The sequence below is a fragment of the Dendropsophus ebraccatus genome, chromosome 5 (genome assembly GCF_027789765.1).
Source record: "Dendropsophus ebraccatus isolate aDenEbr1 chromosome 5, aDenEbr1.pat, whole genome shotgun sequence".
Lineage (NCBI taxonomy): Eukaryota > Metazoa > Chordata > Amphibia > Anura > Hylidae > Dendropsophus > Dendropsophus ebraccatus.
Window position 1 is genome coordinate 137,016,482 of NC_091458.1, and position 22,017 is coordinate 137,038,498.

The window sequence follows — 22,017 nt, forward strand, 5'->3', positions numbered from 1 at the left end:
AATCCATTTATAGTAGATGACACCCTCTGTGCATCACCTATATCAGAGGTAGGGAATCTCTGCTCTCCAGCTTCTGCAAAACTACAACTCCCATCATGTGTGGACAGTCAAAAATAAAGCTGTAGTTTTGCAATAGCTGGAGAGCCAAGGTTCCCTATCCCTGCCCAACAGTATATGGTCCCCTCTGTGTAGTCCTCTTAGATGACCCCTCTGTGTCAACCCCCCCAGTGTAGTTCCCCTTATAGATGCCCCCTAGTCCCCTTCATAAATGGCCCCTTTTAGATGGCCCACATTCCCCATAAAGGTAGCCCCCAGTGTTGTCCATCCCCGTCCCGCATATAGGTAGCCCCCAGTGTTGTCCATCCCCCATATAGGTAGCCCCCAGTGTTGTGCATTCCCATCCCCCATATAGCCCCCAGTATTGTGCATCCCCCCCATATAGCCCCCAGTATTGTGCATCCCCCATATAGCCCCCAGTATTGTGCATCCCCCCATATAGCCCCCAGTATTGTGCATCCCCCATATAGCCCCCAGTATTGTGCATCCCCCATGTAGCCCCCAGTGTTGTCTATCCTTAGCCCCCAGTATTGTGCATCCCCTTCCCCACATAGCCCCCAGTATTGTGCATCCCCTTCCCCACATAGCCCCCAGTATTGTGCATCCCCTTCCCCACATAGCCCCCAGTATTGTGCATCCCCTTCCCCACATAGCCCCCAGTATTGTGCATCCCCTCCCCCACATAGCCCCCAGTATTGTGCATCCCCTTCCCCACATAGCCCCCAGTATTGTGCATCCCCTTCCCCACATAGCCCCCAGTATTGTGCATCCCCTCCCCCACATAGCCCCCAGTAATGTGCATCCCCTTCCCCACATAGCCCCCAGTATTGTGCATCCCCTTCCCCACATAGCCCCCAGTATTGTGCATCCCCTTCCCCACATAGCCCCCAGTATTGTGCATCCCCTCCCCCACATAGCCCCCAGTATTGTGCATCCCCTCCCCCACATAGCCCCCAGTATTGTGCATCCCCTTCCCCACATAGCCCCCAGTATTGTGCATCCCCTTCCCCACATAGCCCCCAGTATTGTGCATCCCCTTCCCCACATAGCCCCCAGTATTGTGCATCCCCTCCCCTAAATAGCCCGCAGTGTTGTGCATCCCCTTCCCCACATAGCCCCCAGTATTGTGCATCCCCTTCCCCACATAGCCCCCAGTATTGTGCATCCCCTCCCCCACATAGCCCGCAGTGTTGTGCATCCCCTTCCCCACATAGCCCGCAGTGTTGCCCCTCTGATTAAAAAAACAAACACATAACTCACCTAACCCCACGCTCCCCCGTCGGTCGCCGGTCTCCTCTTCTCTCTGCCTCCGCCCGATGAGCAGCCCTCTGGTGAAGTCCCGGCAGCGTCATCGCTGAGCGCTCAGTGTGCGCCGCGGCGGCTGGGACTTCCGGTTTGTGTTCTTAGTACCGGAAGTCCCAGCCGCGGCGGCGCACACTGAGTGCTCAGCGATGACGCTGCCAGGACTTCACCAAAGAGCTGCTCATTGGGTGGGACACTCTTGTGATCGCAAGCAGAATGCTTGCTTGCTGTCACAAGAATGATTGACAGGGCGGGAAGCCTATGGCTTCTCGCGCTGTCAGTCAGAACACTGAACACCCGGGAGGCCCGCTCGGCCGCCGGGTGTTGCAAGCGGTCATCTTCGGGGGGCCGAGGCCACGGGCCCCCTGATGTTAGGGGCCCCGTAGCAGCCGCTAAGGCTGCTACGGCGGTAGTTCCGCCCCTGCCCATGTGCATCTACTATAGTAGAGATCCCCCTCTGTGTAATCCATTTATAGTAGATGACACCCTCTGTGCATCACCTATATCAGAGGTAGGGAATCTCTGCTCTCCAGCTTCTGCAAAACTACAACTCCCATCATGTATGGACAGTCAAAAATAAAGCTGTAGTTTTGCAATAGCTGGAGAGCCAAGGTTCCCTATCCCTGCCCTACAGTATATGGTCCCCTCTGTGTAGTCCTCTTAGATGACCCCTCTGTGTCAACCCCCCCAGTGTAGTTCCCCTTATAGATGCCCCCTAGTCCCCTTCATAAATGGCCCCTCTGTGTAGTTCCCCTTTTAGATGGCCCACATTCCCCATAAAAGTAGCCCCCAGTGTTGTCCATCCCCGTCCCGCATATAGGTAGCCCCCAGTGTTGTCCATCCCCGTCCCGCATATAGGTAGCCCCCAGTGTTGTCCATCCCCGTCCCGCATATAGGTAGCCCCCAGTGTTGTCCATCCCCCATATAGGTAGCCCCCAGTGTTGTGCATTCCCATCCCCCATATAGCCCCCAGTATTGTGCATCCCCCCATATAGCCCCCAGTATTGTGCATCCCCCATATAGCCCCCAGTATTGTGCATCCCCCATATAGCCCCCAGTATTGTGCATCCCCCCATATAGCCCCCAGTATTGTGCATCCCCCATATAGCCCCCAGTATTGTGCATCCCCCATGTAGCCCCCAGTGTTGTCTATCCTTAGCCCCCAGTATTGTGCATCCCCTTCCCCACATAGCCCCCAGTATTGTGCATCCCCTTCCCCACATAGCCCCCAGTATTGTGCATCCCCTTCCCCACATAGCCCCCAGTATTGTGCATCCCCTTCCCCACATAGCCCCCAGTATTGTTCATCCCCTCCCCCACATAGCCCCCAGTATTGTGCATCCCCTTCCCCACATAGCCCCCAGTATTGTGCATCCCCTTCCCCACATAGCCCCCAGTATTGTGCATCCCCTCCCCCACATAGCCCCCAGTATTGTGCATCCCCTTCCCCACATAGCCCCCAGTATTGTGCATCCCCTTCCCCACATAGCCCCCAGTATTGTGCATCCCCTTCCCCACATAGCCCCCAGTATTGTGCATCCCCTTCCCCACATAGCCCCCAGTATTGTGCATCCCCTCCCCCACATAGCCCCCAGTATTGTGCATCCCCTCCCCCACATAGCCCCCAGTATTGTGCATCCCCTTCCCCACATAGCCCCCAGTATTGTGCATCCCCTTCCCCACATAGCCCCCAGTATTGTGCATCCCCTCCCCCACATAGCCCCCAGTATTGTGCATCCCCTTCCCCACATAGCCCCCAGTATTGTGCATCCCCTCCCCCACATAGCCCCCAGTATTGTGCATCCCCTTCCCCACATAGCCCCCAGTATTGTGCATCCCCTTCCCCACATAGCCCCCAGTATTGTGCATCCCCTTCCCCACATAGCCCCCAGTATTGTGCATCCCCTTCCCCACATAGCCCGCAGTGTTGTGCATCCCCTTTCCCACATAGCCCCCAGTATTGTGCATCCCCTTCCCCACATAGCCCCCAGTATTGTGCATCCCCTTCCCCACATAGCCCCCAGTATTGTGCATCCCCTTCCCCACATAGCCCCCAGTATTGTGCATCCCCTTCCCCACATAGCCCCCAGTATTGTGCATCCCCTTCCCCACATAGCCCGCAGTGTTGCCCCTCTGATTAAAAAAACAAACAAACACATAACTCATCTAACCCCACGCTCCCCCGTCGGTCGCCGGTCTCCTCTTCTCTCTGCCTCCGCCCGATGAGCAGCCCTCTGGTGAAGTCCCGGCAGCGTCATCGCTGAGCGCTCAGTGTGCGCGGCGGCTGGGACTTCCGGTTTGTGTTCTTAGTACCGGAAGTCCCAGCCGCGGCGGCGCACACTGAGTGCTCAGCGATGACGCTGCCAGGACTTCACCAAAGAGCTGCTCATTGGGTGGGACACTCTTGTGATCGCAAGCAGAATGCTTGCTTGCGGTCACAAGAATGATTGACAGGGCGGGAAGCCTATGGCTTCTCGCGCTGTCAGTCAGAACACTGAACACCCGGGAGGCCCGCTCGGCCGCCGGGTGTTGCAAGCGGTCATCTTCGGGGGGCCAAGGCCACGGGCCCCCTGATGTTAGGGGCCCCGTAGCAGCCGCTACGGCTGCTACGGCGGTAGTTCCGCCCCTGCTGCTCAGCCAATCTGATAGGAGCAGCGTCTTTCCCCAGTCCCTGACTGGATGAGTGGCCAGTCCATCAGCTGGGTTGTGACGTGTTGGTGCCAGAGAATTCTGGAGCCCGGCGGTAGTCCTGAGGCCGGTCCCACCATAAGTAAGTCCATGCTCCTGATTAAATTCCCCCCTGCCAGCTGACAGATAAAAAAAATGGCCGGACTTTAAGGAATAGTGTATAAAATGTGGGCCTCCAAGAGTACCAGTCAGAGAGACATATCACAAGTTTTTATTGGTCAGGGTATAAGTTGTCAGACCGTGACCAAGTGGGAAGACAGCCGTTTGCTCCCAACTTGCATTGGTCACATGACATCTAAATGAGTGGATGCGCTGCGTGCAGACTTCTCCCCCCTTGTCCTCCTGATTGGACGTGGTCTGACCATTTAAACAAAAACCGATCAAAACTCTCTCTAACATATCAAAAGTTTTTTTAATGACAGTTTCCATTTAATCAACCTAAAGCCGGATCTACTTACACAATAATTATATTTACAAATGAAAAAAACCTTGAGATAAATTTTTCATCTCCTGATCAATGCAAATTTTTTGTAATGTTGTATGCATGATTGCTCTAGTGGTATGAATACCGTACACTGATCACCTATAACATTAGTTATAGGTTGAAATGAATAACATCGGTAACATTGGTATCAAGGGGTGGGACTGAAGTTGATGCATTGAAAGCAGGAAAGTGTGGTGGTTAGGCTGCAGATGGGATATGTAGCGGTGGTATTACTACAGTACTTGGCCAGTGATGGAAATGTTGTGACGCCATGGTAGGCCAGCACACAGGTGTGATGTTGATACCTGCTTTGTAGAGTGGCTGGTCTGTGAAAGTAGGATATGGTAGAGGTAGTTGTAGCTGTGCTTGGAGAGTTTAGAGTGGAGCAGAGCAGCGTAGAGGAGAGGAGTTTGTCAACGGAGTCCCAACCCAATGTAGTACTTTGCCGGAACGTTAGAGAAATACTTGAGTGAGAGAGATATTTGCACCCGTGTTTACACTATAGTCTGACCACCTTCTGTCCTACAGTGTTGAGGTACTCGTCCTACTAGGGTGATACAAGCCCTTAGTTACCAGGGTGAAGATACGTGTCCGAGCCTTCGCGGTTTACTTGCACTGTGAGATAGAATACGCAGACCTTCTGGTAGCTTTGTTCTATCCAGGCTAGTTCCTCTTGTATAGTAGGATACTGCCCTGCACCTTTTAGACTGGTTCACAGCATGGGTTAGGATTATCCCCAATTCTTCTCTCTGGGTAGTGTCTAGCACTGTATAGTAGATATAGTGGAGACTGGAGAAACTGAGTGTCTCTGGTTGCTTCTGCATACACTTGTCTTAAACTCAGTTCACTAACACACTGTCTGAGCACTGACTTGACTAAACTGAACTTGTCTCGGACAAGGGTTCTGGCAGAGCCAGGGCGTCTGCTGTGTGTGTCCTCCTACCACGAGAATCTGAGTAGAATTGACGCTACACATCCTCCCACCAAGTGACTACTTCCTACAGAGATATATAAGGGACCCTGTGAGTGGTGGAAAAGTGTTTGCAAAAAGGAAGAAGAAGAGTGATAGGTCAGAAAGAAAGTGTATCCCCTACAGAACAATAAAAGCGCATAATACATAGGAAATAATAACCCGTTGTTAAGTTCAGCTGAGCAATCCATAAGAGCATACATATAAAATAATGCCATCTTATGGTGAGGTATAAAATACCTTCATCACCACAGCAAGCTTTTTCAACAGGTGTAGAACACAAAACCCCATGGTGGGATACCACATAAGGGGTGACCATGATGATCTGAGCAACTTTTACAAAGGCCTTATTGATCCAGAGAAAGAAGTCTTTGGTGCCCAATCCTCAGACAAGTGCTGAGCTGGCTACCAAAAAGCTGCAAATTTTTGTGCAACCTGGTTCGCCTTCCAAGTTACATTCATACCTTCTCTTACCGGTAAATTGGGTCCTGACATTTATGGATGTTACTTTTACGTGTACCACCTACCTAAACAATGTTACAGACTATGTTATGGCAACTGTGTTCCCTAATGGTGGTGTTTTTTTCCAGCAGTATAATGCACTATACAACACTACAATGTACAGGAATGATTTGAGAAACATGGAAAGTTTCCTGATATCTTAATCTGGTCGAGCATCTGTAGAATGAGCTAGAAAAACAAGTCCGGTCCATAGAGCCCCTAATTTACAACTTACAGAACTTAAAGGATTTGCTGGTAACATATTGGTGCCAAATGGCACAGGACACTTTCAGAGGTCTTGTGGAGTCCATGCCTGGACACTTTTTTGCTGGCAGGAGAGGGAACTACCCAATATTAGGCAGGTGGTTTTAATGTTATGTAGAGTATGCAGCTAAGGCAGCAGTTTATTCTAAGACTCATTATCGCTAATAATAGCAGTTACATAGCTTTTTCTGCCCCTTTTTAAGAGTTCAAATAAATTATGTTTATTCAGAACAAATTCATAGAAGGGATAAGTGTTATTCTTGGGGTGTTCATTTTTGGGACCTCAGATGCAGGAAAGGGGTGACTGCTGGATTGTTCATTTTCAAACAGAACGAAGTGTTGCTGTCATTATACCTAAATCTAAATCAGTAGATGTGATAAAGCAGGTTTTCAATTTTTGTTCATTATTGTTTTCTAGTTCTCATGCTTTATAACAAAGCTATACTTACTGTACCCCGGTCCAGTCTCCTAAAGGCAGCTACGTAACAGCTATACTTACTGTATCCAGGTCCAGTCTCCTGAAGGCAGCTATATAACATCTATACTTACTGTATTCGGGTCCAGTCTCCTGAAGGCAGCTATATAACATCTATACTTACCGTAGCCAGGTCCAGTTTCTGAAGGCAGCTGTATAACAGCTATACTTCCTGTATCCAGGTCCAGTCTCCTGAAGACATGCTATATAACAACTATACTTACTGTATCCGGGTCCAGTCTCCTGAAGGTTGATATATATAATAGCTATACTTACTGTATCCAGGTCCAGTCTCCTAAAGACATGCTATATAACAGCTATACTTACTGTATCCAGGTTCAGTCTCCTAAAGACATGCTATATAACAGCTATACTTACTGTATCCAGGTCCAGTCTCCTGAAGACATGCAATATAACAGCTATACTTACTGTATCCAGGTCCAGTCTGCTAAAGACATGCTATATAACAGCTATACTTACTGCATCCAGGTCCAATCTCCTGAAGGCAGCTACAGAACAGCTATACTTACTGTATCCAGGTCCAGTCTCCTGAAGGCAGCTACAGAACAGCTATACTTACTGAATCCAGGTCCAGTCTCCTGAGGGCAGCTATATACCAGCTATATTTACTGTATCTAGGTCCAGTCTCCTGAAGGCTGCTATATAACAGCTATACTTACTGTATCCAGGTCCAGCAGGTCAGGGATAAACTTTACTTTAAAATTTTTTGCTACAAATTGCACCATATAATGTCATATACCATTTATCACGTAAGCACAGCAGCCTTCACTTCCTATGGATTTACCAGCCACATCAGTTAGATCCAAGCATCCACCACTTTTCTGAAGTTGTCTTTGATCTTCCTCTCAGCCGACCTCAGAATGTCCCCCTGATACTTTAGTGCTGAAGGATGTTTTTTTTGTTTTTGTTTGTTGCTATTTGATCGGTATTTGAGATACGCTGTGTGATATTTAACCTCAGTTTGGCCTTTTGACATTCTTTTCTTTGTTTTTCTTGGATTCATTGGGTAGATCTTAACCTAACCAAGCAGATGAACCTATAATACAGTAACAGAAAATGATAGTTATAATCTCTTATAGTTATTTGTATTGATGTGAACGTTTGTTATAATTCAAATTGATGAACTCAGCTTCTCCAGCTTAGTATACGCACATAATAAAAACAAAGATAGACATGTCTTTTACATTTTATGCTGCTTTTACACCTCTTACCATTACTACAATTTCACAATTTGTTCATTGAATAGGGAAGGAAGGGATAAACAGGAAAAATCAAATGTAGTTGGAAATATCTATGTGTGCAATATATGGACTTACATAATCTTGCATGCATGCATACACTTCACCATTATATTGCATTTGTTGCTGCAGTTATTGCAAAATCATGGCTAAACATGGCCTTTTTGAATTGTATATGCTATGTGTAAAAATGCCCTTTAATTCTTTATAACACCATATCTTATGCTGCCAAGCTGCCCATATTAGTTATGGTATAATGCTATAATGAAGCCATCAGAAATTAAAGAAACCCCAGTAGAAGTGGCTAATGCCCCCCCCCCCCCCCCCCCGTCTACCCTGTGAGTAGGACTGGTTGTTTCTAAGCATTTGTGTGAGGTCTGGTCCTTAATTATAAGCTATTAGGTAGTCAGAGAAGACCTTAAAGGGGTATTCTGCTGAAACACCTTTTTATATGTTTCTGGCCATTTTGCCCATATTGTTATTATCTATTGAGTCTTCTTCCCCCAGTTCTGAGCTGCTGCTTTGTGAAGACGACAAAATAAACAAAAAACTGTGTGTGAGCTCCTCTCTCCATCCCCCCCCCTTCTGAGACTGTTGGCGTAAACAAGTCCCTATCTGCAACTCTGTAATGCCAGGAGAATAACTACATTTCTCCTATTCATCACTTGTATAAACACTGCACAGGTGTCTCAACAATCCAGCACATGTGCAGTATTCACACAGGTGATGAATAGGAGAAATCCTGCCAGGGGCATTCCTAATGGTGAAGAGTGCAGGGAGGAGGGTTGGAGAGGCGGTGCAAGCCTAATGCACAAACACTATAGGCCACGCCAATTAGACACAGGGCTGCAAGTTTAAAAGTTGTTTTTTAGGAAAATAACTGCATCACCTGCCGAACGGACCCCAGGACAGATCTTGGATTAAAAGCAACTATCTGACGGTACAAGCAGATTTGGGGGGTCAGATTGTGAGTATAGAGTCGCTTTATTGTTACATAAGGACAGTATATTGGTTGTTGTGTGATGGTAATGCAGACATGTTTTTTGCCACATGTGCATCTGTGTTTAAATAACATAACAGTGACAACAGTTTTCTTCCGTTTCAGACCTGTTTATTGAGCGATTCTGCATGACTGGAGGTAACAGCCCTATTGGCTATCTAAAAGCATATCATACAAACCTATATCTCTCATCTGATGCTCAAAAGGTACAGGAGGCCATAGAAGAAGGTGAGTAAAACCTAGTATTTGATGTGTGCAAACCTAGTATTTGATAAGGTGTATTTACCCACATATACAAAAAACAAAAAGTAGTCATCAAAAGCTATGGATTGAGAAAGATGACAACTGAAACGTTACAATCACCTTCTGATAGTTTATGTAGAAACTGTTTGAAGTCCTAGGCATCACTATGTGACTTCACTATTCACTCGTAATACAGACTGAGGCCATGTTCACATGGCGTATGACACCGGCTGTTCTGTGACCCGGCCGGGTCACAGAATGGCCGGTGTCGGAGAAGATCATCCCCGGCTGGATGATCTTCACTTCTGATGAATTGGGATGCGTGCGCAAACGTGCGCGCCCGCATCCTAATGGTCAGAGACACACGCTCCATTTTGTGAACTGACTGGTTCTCTGCGTCCGCTATTTAATAACATGTCCTTTTTTTGCGGCACCGCTAGCGATCCCGGACAGAGTGTATACTATGGGGGAGATTTATGAAAGGGTGTAAATATACACCTGATGTAAACTGCCCACAGCAACCAACCAATCATTGCCTCTGCATAAATCCCGATCGCAAAATTTTGAAAACCTACGCCAGCTCAGAGCTGGTTTCAGTATAATGTTTTCACGGAAAAAAATTATAAATGCGCCGCACGCAGAGGCCGTGTCCCCTCTGCGTGTAGACGAACCCCCTGTAACGCCCCCTCTCTGCCCCACTGGCGAAGGTGGCACAGATAGGGTGCCAAAAAAATATTCCCAAAAATACCCTTTGCAAATATTTTTACACCAAACAGCCCCATTTGCGCCAAAAAAAGGCATTTTCGCATTTTCATACATGTCCCCCTAGGTGTATATTTACACCCTTTCATAAATTTCCCCCTCTGTGTATACACTCCGGCCAGGATTCCCTCAGCCTGCAGAACAATGTAAGTAAAGTCATAAGGTCTCTCTTTTGCAAATTCTGTACCTCTCAGTTTGTGAGTCACGTCAATGCAGAGAAGGCAGTGCCCAATTATACTGTACTGACTTGATGTAAATTCAGAGGTTTTATGTGGCTGAAATTTTTTCTCTCGATCTGACTCTTATAAGATTAAAGCCTCTCCAACATGCCAGAGATTAATGAGCTGGAATGCTGGGGAAAGGGGCAGCCTCTTGTGACAGCAGACAGCATTATACCTGGACTGAAGGGGCAGGGAGCCAATGGCTCCTTGCTCCACATAGTGCCACATTTCACTGTAAGCATTCATTGCAAATGGTCACAGTTAAAGCGCGAGTCGCAGCACCCAGCGGCTAAGTGGGCCACCCCAGGAGTACAGAGCCCCAGCACTGGTCCCGGTTCCCCAGGTGCTGACACTGGCCCGGTGGGAAATCCACTCTAGCTCAGGGCCCACCAGGGGATTCCCCAGTGGGCCAGTCCATGCCTAAATACTAGGGCTGGGCGGTATACCGTGAAAATACCGATACCGTCTCTGGCGTCGGTTAACCGACCTCAACTTTGCCAGGACGGTATCTGCGGTATTTCCCATGTTTGTGTGCTGAGCAGCGACGCAGGGATGCCGGCAGCCAGGCAGGATGTGGCTGCAGCGGATCGGATGAAGGATCACTGAGCTCTGACACTACAGCCTGGGGAGAGCAGCGGCCAAGTGCAGCCTCTAAGTGTCCTGCGCTCTCCTCCTGGGTCTCTCTCCCCGGTCAGCACATGCAGCACAGAGCCGAGGACCGGACTGCTTCTGCTGGAGTGACCGCTCTGCCCCCTCCCCCTCCTGTCACTGCCAGGACCCGTCCTTTCAAACAGGGCAATTGCCGCACAGAGCAGTGACCTGGAGCCAGAGCGGTTCCAGAGGCTCCAGTCACTGTGCACTGCCACACTTCTCCCCCTCCGAGTAACTAACAGCAGCAGCTCTCATGAGGTAACCTCTTCCTACTGTGTGCCGCTGCCGTCCACACAGCCCTCCCCCGTCACCAGTCTCCCGGAGGTACACTCTACAGCCGCAGGGTTGTAAATCATCCCCCCCCCCAGGCCAGATAACTATCGAAGCTGGGATAGGGACAGTGTCTGTGTAGCAGCAGGTTATTGCACGGAGGAGCCGCTTTCTTGTTTAGCTGCCATGCTCTGTCTATTATCACTGACACCCGAGGCAGAGGCTAAAGGAGGCAGAGGTTTCTCAATTCTCTATGTACACAGAGCGTAGCAGAGCTGTCTCAGTTCATGGACACTAAAATAGCAGAGCTGTCTCAGTAGTCTCCTGTGTGTAGAGACCTGTCCCCCCTCCTATGTGTATATACAGAGACCTGTCCCCCCTCCTATGTGTATATACAGAGACCTGTCCCCCCTCCTATGTGTATATACAGAGACCTGTCCCCCCTCCTTTGTGTATATACAGAGACCTGTCCCCCCTATATACAGAGACCTGTCCCCCCTCCTATGTGTATATACAGAGACCTGTCCCCCCTCCTATGTGTATATCAGAGACCTGTCCCCCCTCCTATGTGTATATACAGAGACCTGTCCCCCCTCCTATGTGTATATACAGAGACCTGTCCCGCCTCCTATGTGTATATACAGAGACCTGTCCCCCCTCCTATGTGTATATACAGAGACCTGTCCCCCCTCTTGTGTGTGTGTGTATATACAGAGACCTGTCCCCCCTCTTGTGTGTGTGTGTGTGTGTATACAGAGACCTGTCCCCCCTCTTGTGTGTGTGTGTGTGTGTATATACAGAGACCTGTCCCCCCTCTTGTGTGTGTGTGTATATACAGAGACCTGTCCCCCCCTCTTGTATAAATAGAGCTGTTTAAGGGTGTTCACATCACGTTTTTCTCCACAAGTCGGGCTACACGTCAGGAATCAGTGAAAAAAGGATGCGTGCAGCCCGACGTGCGACTGACGGCCACATTGACTTTAATGAGCAGGACAGAGCCATTATGTGACTGTGTTCTGCTCATTTGCTGAACGTACACGGCTTTTGTGCAGGACTCAAAAGCACGGTCGACTAGATCCTGCGCAAAAGCCGTGTACGTTCAGCAAATGAGCAGAACACAGTCACATAATGGCTCTGTCCTGCTCTTTAAAGTCAATGTGGCCGTCATCTGGCCGTCGGCCGCACGTTGGGCTGCACGTCCGCATCCTTTTTTCACTGATTGCTGACATGTAGCCCGACGTGTGGAGAAAAACAAGATGTGAACATACCCTAACTCTGCTGAGACCCCTAATAATAACAAATAGACTAATTTCACAGCCTTGTGTTGCTGCTGAGTAAGTTACTTTTTTTTTTTTTTTTTAAACAAAATATCCTGAGTTTGGCACAGACAAGTGGGTGTGGCTTACAAAGGGGCGTGTCATAATTATCGTTCAATTATCGTTACCGCAGCTACATGTGCGATAAACCGCGATATTGATTTAGGCCATTATCACCCAGCCCTACTAAATACTGATATATATGACATCTACTCACATTATAACATATCAAACTGGAACTAGAGACAGCCTCTGCTGCAACAAACATCCTAAATGATCACCTGTATTAGAAAAGAATCATCGTGCAGTAAGTAAAACAGAGCAACTGAATACAACCTTGGGCCAAAAATTAATTTGCAAGAAACTGATTATATCACGATCAGGCATTTTTTTTTATTTTGGTAGCACGCATGGCTAGAAACAAGAGCGGAGATATACCGAAGAGGCAGAGAGAGCCAAGATGTAAAAACTGAGCTTAGGCTATATACTGTATATATTCCAGTACAGTAAAAAATATTATATACAATCTTATTCATTCAGGTCAAGAGCCCTGAGTCAACACTGGTTCATATTGCAATCACAATGAAAGGACATCTGGGTGTGAAAGTAAATCCTAAGTATAGATTTCCTTGAGGAAGCATGCTGTTATGACCATTGCTGAATGAAGCTGAAACTTTTCCAAGGATGAAGCTATAAATCAGCCGCAGGGTCTGTAGCAATCGTCTAATCGTTTTTATGCCAGCGCTTGCAGTGGTAATACGATACCAAATGCTAGATGTCAGCTGAACAAGTAATCGGCAGGTACTAGAAACCCGTCATTTATAGAAACATGGAAGACTGTTGGCAGATATACAGTGTCGGACTGGGGTATCTGGGGCCCACCGGAGGATATGATCCTGGGGGCCCACCAATGAAGAACAATTGGTAAAACACATGGCTGGCAGTGTTAGTGCAGATTCTAAAGCTGGGGGCCCACCGGAGGATCCTCTGGTCCTCTGGTGGGCCGGTCCAACACTGCAGATATATACATTGTCCGTCTGGTCTGCCCTCTTGAATTATATTATTTTTATCTTGGGACATATAAATATGCTTATCCCATGCTTGCTTAAAGGGATTAACCCATATTTGACACTTATGGTGTATAAGCAAAATATTGCGTAACTTACCAGCTTTGGGTAGCTTCACACGTAGCAGAATCACAGCGGATTTCCTGTGGCGAGTTCGCAGCTGCGATTCCTGTACTGTCACTTTGAATAGGAATACATACTCACAGTGTAATTTTTATCTCGCTGCGAGGATGTAAACGCCGTTCCCCTTAACCCACGACAGCCCGGTGAATACATTACCGGTCCACACTCTGCTTCTGTGGCTTCCAGCTTCCTGACATCCTGCTTAGCCAATCGGTGCACTGCCCCGCCACACCCAATGATTGGCTGAGCAGGATGTCAGGATGAAAATTCCGCTGCAAGTATGTTTACAACAGTGTAGGATTATAGCCCTGGTGGTATGGTGATGTAGGATATTTATGTATGAGGTACGTAGTTTTGAAACCAGAGATTTTCCAGAGACGCTTTGTTCAGGTAAAGAAGTTATCTAGGACCAGAAAACAGGTCTGCTTTTTCTTTATAGACAGTGTCACGCATGTCCCTAGGCTTTGTCTAGTACTTCAACTTTTAACAAAGCTGCGCTGCAATACAAGACGGTCCATTGACAAGATGACAGTTTTCTTTGGGATTTAAAAGGAACCAGTCATGTTGAAAGTGCAGTCCTATTCGCCAGCAACATGTCATAGAGCAAGAGGGGCTGAGCAGATTGATTTAGTTTTGTGGGAAAAGATTCAGCAGAATGTCTCTAAACCTCTGCTCATTCTGGGCTTGGTGTCCCCAAAGTTAAAGAAGGCCCCCCTCCCCCTCGGAAGGCATTGCTCCCCTAGTTCTTATGACGTCATCACAACTCGGGGGGGGGGGGGGGGGGGGGAGGGCTGTCCCGGCTGATGGACTGGCCACTGGTGGACAGGTCCCTGCGTTGGGAGCAGGTATGCATCAAAGTGGACCCTGGCAGTCGATATGTATTTATTCATGCATTTGTACAAGATATTCCATATGTTCTGTTTACCACCCCTCCAGCGTCCCCAGATATCATGCATCAAGCTATTGCGTTAGCTGCAGGTTATCCGAACGCCTGCTGCATATGTCTCGGTGACTTTCACATGGCTCCCAATACCTCTATAGACTGTTATAGTGGGGTTAAGGTGCCTCAAGGGCAGGTGAGTGGGAGAACGCCGTCCCTGCTTCTAAAACTAATGAATGAGGTGGGCTGGATTGATATATTTTTTTTCAAATCCATGATTTTATAGACTTAAAGCGAATGTACCATCAGATACATAGCTTTAAGTTTTTACATGAATGGATTGGCACTGGTGCGGGGATGCCATAGCCACAGACCTTTTTTTTTTAACTACTGCCTGGTTCCCACCGGCATGAAGCTCTAGGTGTCGGCAGGCCCAGTGTGATGAAACTCCCTCCATTGACGGCTCCATTGATTCTAATGGAGATGTGTCACAGAGGGGTGAGGGGTCGTCATACTGGAGGCCAGCGGGTCTGCCCCTAGTGATATAGAGGGATGATAATGTTCAAAAATGAGAATGTTACCATGTATGGTTTCAATGAGTGTTATATGTTTGAAAAAATATAAGTTAAATTTAAAAAAAAAAGTGCCGCACGATTGTGAACTAGATTTTGGTGCATTTTTACCCAGGTGCACAGAATTGAATCTTAGGTACAAATCAAATACAAAAAAATGCATTTTTTTCTGTCTGTGATTGCCCAGAAAATGGACATACTCAACTTCTCAACTTGAGTATTACTTAAAGCAATGAAGAATGCACAACCTGCCTTTGATTTAGATTTTTTTTATAGGACTTCTATTCATACATATTTGTTTTAACTCCAGGTATTGCTGCTGCGACAATTTTCAACCCAAGTCACAACGTGTCTATTAATGAAGATCAGCTGCGGGTGGCATTTGATGGAGATGCCGTCCTGTTTTCTGATGAGTCAGAGCAGATTGTGAAAGAGCATGGCTTGGACAAATTCTTTGAGCATGAAAAGGCGTACGAGAATAAGCCACTGGCACAGGTAAATACATACATGTGAATTTACTGTCCACCTTATTGTCTAATATTATATATTTACCCACAATAAACAAGGCAGGGCCTAAGTGTATGAACGTGGAGGTCTGACCACTGGCTCAGCCCAGTATTCATGTGTTTGTAAAGAGGGAGGAAGCCACTTCCAAACACCACTGTGGCAGCTTATTGCCCTATGAATAAAAGAGGCAGCATATCTCTAAGACAATAGATGGATAGATAGGGGGCCAAACTATTCTTCTGGACCAAAGAACCTTAAGCTAGGCCCCTGGATTCAACTTATGTTATTGCAACTGGAACTCTGCTGGCTGACTGCTGCCGTCACCGACTGGCCTCAGATATCAGTCATTTAACCCCTAGATACCGTGATGACTAGCAACTGTGGCATCTAGGTGATTTTTTGATAGTTGGCTGTACCGTTGGGGTGCTGACTGGTTGCCATGGCTACTGTAGTAGATCACCGCTAACAGTACACTGCAACACATTAGTATTGCAGTGTATTATATACACAATAGAAAGATTATTTTTCAAGTCCCCTACTGCATTGTACCCCAACTTCAGTTCTCATGGCTCGCCAACAGGTCATGTTTTGAGGATATCCAATGTAAAGAACACCTGAGGCACTGACTATATCACCTGTGAAATACAAAGGAAATACTGAAAGCATGACCTGTTGGTGGTCCTTGAGGACTGGAGTTGGAGGACATTGCTTTAGAGGAACTACTGTATTGCATTGATCTGTGAAACCAGCACTGATAGCTTGGCTGAGGCAGACTGCATTGGCAGAGTCTACATGGCAGCTATGGAGGCCTTCAGAACGACTTACACTGCAATTTAGACTTTTTCATGCCTTGATCGGTATTATTTAAGGTGTTACACTGTGGGTAGGAGTGGGTGGAGGAAAGGGGAAAATAAATACGGGAGGCGGAATTGAAGATTGTAAAATATAAGCATTTTGTATTTGATGTAGTACAATGTATTTATGTGAATTTCTGCTATTTATGGAAAAGAAAAGGAAAAAATTATTTTAAAAAAAGACAACTACTGTATATACTGTAACGGCCATCAGTGTGCAAATAATGTCCGTTATTTAAAAAATAACATCAGTTATTTGCTAAATCCCGGCCGTTATTATAAAATGCCATTTTTACATAGTGTGAAACTAACCATAAACACATCCCTTAATTGAAAACAGGAGCCAAGAAAACACAAGCAAAAAATATCAGCTAGATGCTGCATGGTGTACATGCTTATCAACTCCGTCTACTGTAAAAAAAAAAATAAAAAATAGCTCAGCTGTCATGAACATGGCAGACCCTGGTAACAGCTGCATCTTTTTTTTTTTTTTTTTTAGCCCTTTGGCCGCTACAAATCAAAATTCTGCCACTTTGCTTTTTATTTGTCATTGTTGCAAGAAACAATGTCAGATATAGTAAGTAAATAATTCTATTCCTTCCATCCTCAGGGTCCACTCAAGGGTTTTCTGGAATCCCTCGGCAAATTACAGAAGAAATTTTATCAAAAGGGAATGAGAATGAACTGCCCGATACGCACATACTTGGTTACAGCACGAAGCGCGGCCAGTTCGGGGGCCCGGGCCCTAAAAACCTTACGTAGTTGGGGCCTTGAGACTGACGAGGCTCTGTTCTTGGCTGGAGCACCAAAAGGACCTATGCTGGAAAAAATACGCCCACATATATTCTTCGACGATCAGATGTTCCACATAGAAGGAGCTCAAGAGATGGGAACGATAGCAGCACATGTTCCTTATGGCGTGGCACAAAGACACAAGCAGAAAAACACCAAGTGAGACGGATGGAAGAGCTGATGCTGTTTGCCTCACTGCCATGGAAAATCTATATCTTATATCAGTAATGAAGACGGGTTGTAAATTTCAAAAGCTATGTATCACACTGTACAATGAAGCAGGAAATATAGTCAGAATGTCTGCAGTAAAAAACGGTTACTAATGGGATTGTTTGCTGTGAACGTGTAGGAACGTGAAAAAAAAAATGGAAGCCTGGTATGTTAGTGTGTGTATAGGTGACAAATAGAAGATAGTGAGTGCATGTTTACTATGTACTATATGCTAATTAATAGGACAAAGGGCCCTTTTTGAATAGGTACGTGCACCAGAGCCATTCAGTTTTTGAGGGTTTCGGTGCCTTAATTAGCATATTACATACTAAGATTTGCACCCACAGATCTGGGAACTGTGGGAGCTCTATGGGTGGGCGCTCATGCTTTTAGCCAGGGTGGCTTTACATGCTTCAATACTCTAATAAAATAAAATATAGCATGTATACATGTAATTATTCTTCGATATTGTAATTAAATTGTATCTGTAGTTACACCCATCATAATTATAAGCCTATATGGTGATCTTTATTAGTGATTACAGCCATCGAAAACAGTCGTGTACAAGTATTTTAGTGGTGAGACAGTTATAAGGCTATGTTCCCATGACGCTTACAACTGTAGTACACGTCGGCAACCTGTCAAAAAAGGTCGCAGACCTATAATACGGTGTACTCCCAACAGGCCTGTTTAGTTTAATAGACCGATGTTGTTAGTTTTACAGGACTTGGTACAATAGCTAACCATGCTATTGAGTCCTGCAAAATTACAATACACATTCGAAAAATGGATCTAGTGTAGCCACTAAACTCAATGGCCCAGATTTACTAAAACTGATTTCCCAATTAAAATTTAAGTAAGGGATTGCGGGGGCTCCAACCTTTATGCCCCTCGATGACCTCCAGATTGGCCCCTGGCTCCTTTGTTTTGAACTCAGCCACAGGTCGACACGTGACCCACGGCTCTCTACTGTGGATAGGGAACAAGTTTTAATAGGGGAACCCCTTTAGGAGCCTTTTACAGGGGCCAATTATCGGCCAGGATTGTTCGTGGATCCCCGCTCAAGATCTTCAGGTGTAAAAAGACCCTTATAGATGTGACAGATTTACCAAGCAGTCTGCATCACCTTGATAAATCTGATGCTTTTGAAGTCTGTCTACTCTAAGTTGGCTTAGTGCCAGAATTTTAAGCTCCTAAGCTTGTGTGCCCAATGCACCAAACCTACTCCTGCTTCCAGCAGGTGTAGATTTGTATCATGATTTATGTCTTAATCATGATAACTGAGGTGCGGGAGAGAGCCATGCCTTGCCGCCACCCCTCCCCCCATTGGGCGAGCAGGGGATATGGCAAAAAGGGGTGAATCTGCGCCTTCTCCTTGGCGTATGCCCCGGCCGTAAGTTTGACAAATGTTTAACATTGTGTAAGGGGCAATTACAATTAGCCATATCCCACACATTATATAGAAGCATGCAAAGGCACCTCTACTAATATTGGTAAGGGCATCTCACAAATGTTGCTATCAGTGCCTCCTGTCATATCAGTTTACAGAGGCCTTAGAATGTCATGTCTCGTCATCAGCTGTCTGATAAAGTGTGAGGCTTTACATGTCTATCAGTGTGGTAACGTCTGTGCTTCCATACAGTGTTTTTCTATGTGTGCTGGGAATTTTATTTCTTGGACCCCTTATCCTCCAATATTTATGGTGTAAATTCAGTGCAGGTATTTTGTGTGTCCAGTTCATTAGAGTAAAATTTAGTGACAATATTCATTTGCATTTGGAAAGTTTGGTGGCTCTTATTAAACAGTTTTGCGCCCAATCCCTTTCCGACAGAAGAAAAACAAGATAGATTATGTTTAATATAAACACTAAAGTCATAATAGGCACATACAGCACAACCAATATGTTAAAGAGGGTTTCATCACAAACCCCATTCAGAATGTAGCCATCTTATCACCGCAAGGTTGGCTCCTAGACAAGGGGAAACCTGTAAAGAAAATCCAGGAGAGGTCCTTGCAATACATGGACAGCAGTGTTCAGTGGACTTGCTGAACTGTTTGGGTTCGGCAATGTTCTTTGAACCTGCACACTCAGCATTTGAATCATGGCACCTGGAGAAGTTGGATGCCACCCTAGGTCTGCCAGGAAAACATGGATACAGCCTATGGCTGTATCCATGTTTTCCAGGACTCCCTAGAGCGGCATCCAACTAGACGCCAGAAGACAAATGCAGAGTGTTTCCGAGAATGTTGCTGAACCTGAACAGTCTGGCAAGTCTGTTCAACACTAAGGGTCTGTTCACACTGAGTCAAACCAGCAGATTTCTGCACGGAGCCCACGCCGCGGACTCCGTTCTAAATCCTGCCTGCCTCAGTGTGTCAATGTGATGTGGAGGCACGCAAGACTTCCCATTGACACACTGAGGCAGGGGGCACAGGAGCGGGGACTCCACACAGAATTCCATCTGTTTTACTCAGTGTGAACAGAGCCATTCTCTTTTCTGGCTCATAAAGCCCGTGTCATAGACTCCATTTTATGCACTGGCGGATTCCGTCGTCTGTCCAATGAATGACGAAGACGCGTGCGCCCGCTGCAATCCGCGATCGGGCGCGAGCAGCGTATTCCGCAACGGATTTTCCGAAGTGTGCACATAACCTCACTTAGGAAAGGGTCAGTGTAAAGACCAGTTAGATGGCTGGAAAGGGAAGCAACATAAGCCAGTCTACAGATTAGATGTTTGTATATGTCTTGGCTTTTCTCACATATTTTTATCAGAGTGTTTTGTGCCTTTATGTGATCTTGATTGTGCAATGGACTGTATGGCCTTCCTAGGAATGTAAACCATGAAATGTATAAAGCATCTTCTTGGTATTTAAAATAAAAAAAATAATCCAAAATGTGAGAATTATTATATTTTTTTTGGACAAAACTTTAGGATTTTTCTATTTATTTCCTTGGAAGTAGCTGAATTAAAATACTTTTCTTTCCAAATTAGTCCAGCATTTGTCTAGGCTACACAGGGAACATATTGTTCTTCTTCCCAACTCTGCTCTTTTGCACTTTATATTTGCTGCACCCAAAGCAGCACTAGTACAATATGATTTTCATAGCAGCGCTCGCTATGTGAGGTCAACAATTCTCTATTTATAGATGAATTTTTTACTCTGCTATCGTGACTTTTCTGTTATTGTCCTAATTTGGCTGGAATTACAAGTGAATTTTTTTTTTACTTTTGAATACAGTTAATAAATAAAGCTAAAAGTGCTGCAGTTACATTGTGGTTAGTAACTGAATCCCATAATGGAATTTCACTCCTGTATTAGAAGCTGCAAGGCAACTGCAAAACCACCTGATTGTTTGTTTTCACCCTTAGAGTCCTATTCCACGGGCCGATGGGGGCCTGATCAGTAATGCAAACGAGTGCCGATCTGCTAGATCGGCGCTCGTTTACTGGGCCTATTACACGGCCCGAGAATAGTTTAGCCAAGGTTGCAGGGACATCGTTACCGATGTCCTTGCAGCCCTTGTTTAAACACCATACTGAGCTGACAGACCGCTCAGCCAATCACTGGCCACAGTGGTCCTGGCCAGTGATTGGCTGAGCGGTCTGTCAGCTAAGATAGGCTGCACCGAAGCTACTGCTGCGTGCTGGTCCGGGAGGAAGAAGGAGCACAGGAGAAGACCTGCAACATGCTTAGGTAAAGCATGGTGCTTGTAAAATCCTCAGTCGCCAGCCGCCCATCATTATTCCATGCAGCGATGCTCGGTTGGTGCCTGATGATTTTCCGTTTGAACCTAAATAAACGATCAGCCGATGACACGATCATCGGCTGATCGTTGTCTTTATTCCACAGAGCGGTAATCGGCCAAATCTAGCCAATTCAGCCCATTATCGCTCCGTGGAATAGGAACCTTAGGGTATGTGCAGACTACGGAATCCGCGCATAGAACTTCAAGCAGATTCCGCCGCACACCACCGCTTGAAGTTCCACCCAGCCCATAGGCTCCATTCTATGCTCAAGCAGATTACGCCAACCGCCCAAAGAATTGACATGTCCCCATGGGGGCAAGACTGTGACATTCTGCCTCCCCCCCAGCACACACACAAAAAAAACGCCAAACAAAAAGGATTTGTGAGGGCACCCTTAGATCATCCGGGTAGCCCATGGGAGATAGTGATGGTCTGCTGCCATCGCTTCTATTACACTGAGCTACGGCCAGCAGACCACCGCTATTGTCATCTGCTCTTTGGTTCATGCAGGTAGACAACAATCAGCCGACATTGTGTATGTCTGCTTATTGTTGCCTTTGTGCATGAGCTATTACATGAAGCAATTATAGGCCGATAAGTGCGATTAAGTGCGGCCGATAATTTGTGTAATAGTACCCTAAGGCTATATACACAATATAAACAGAAGTGCAAATTTATGTTATGTTAATGTTATTAATGTTCAAGTTCATTAATTATGTTTTTTTGCATTGTGTGAACATAGCCTAAAGGTGGCCATATACCTTCAATAACTGATAGTCGAGCCGTCAGTTAGATAGTTT

General features: G+C 46.3%; 1 protein-coding gene across 1 annotated transcript in view; it reads left to right on the forward strand.

Moving 5' to 3' along the window:
* Positions 1–17,432, forward strand: part of NT5C1A (5'-nucleotidase, cytosolic IA) — a 31,468-nt gene extending 14,036 nt beyond the window's left edge. The window contains exons 4-6 of the mRNA XM_069971414.1: positions 9,106–9,228; positions 15,416–15,600; positions 17,077–17,432. Of these exons, the coding sequence (XP_069827515.1) occupies positions 9,106–9,228; positions 15,416–15,600; positions 17,077–17,421 (653 nt within the window). The 3' untranslated portion in view covers positions 17,422–17,432. The remainder of the gene's footprint in view (positions 1–9,105; positions 9,229–15,415; positions 15,601–17,076) is intronic.
* Positions 17,433–22,017: the final 4,585 nt, after the last annotated feature.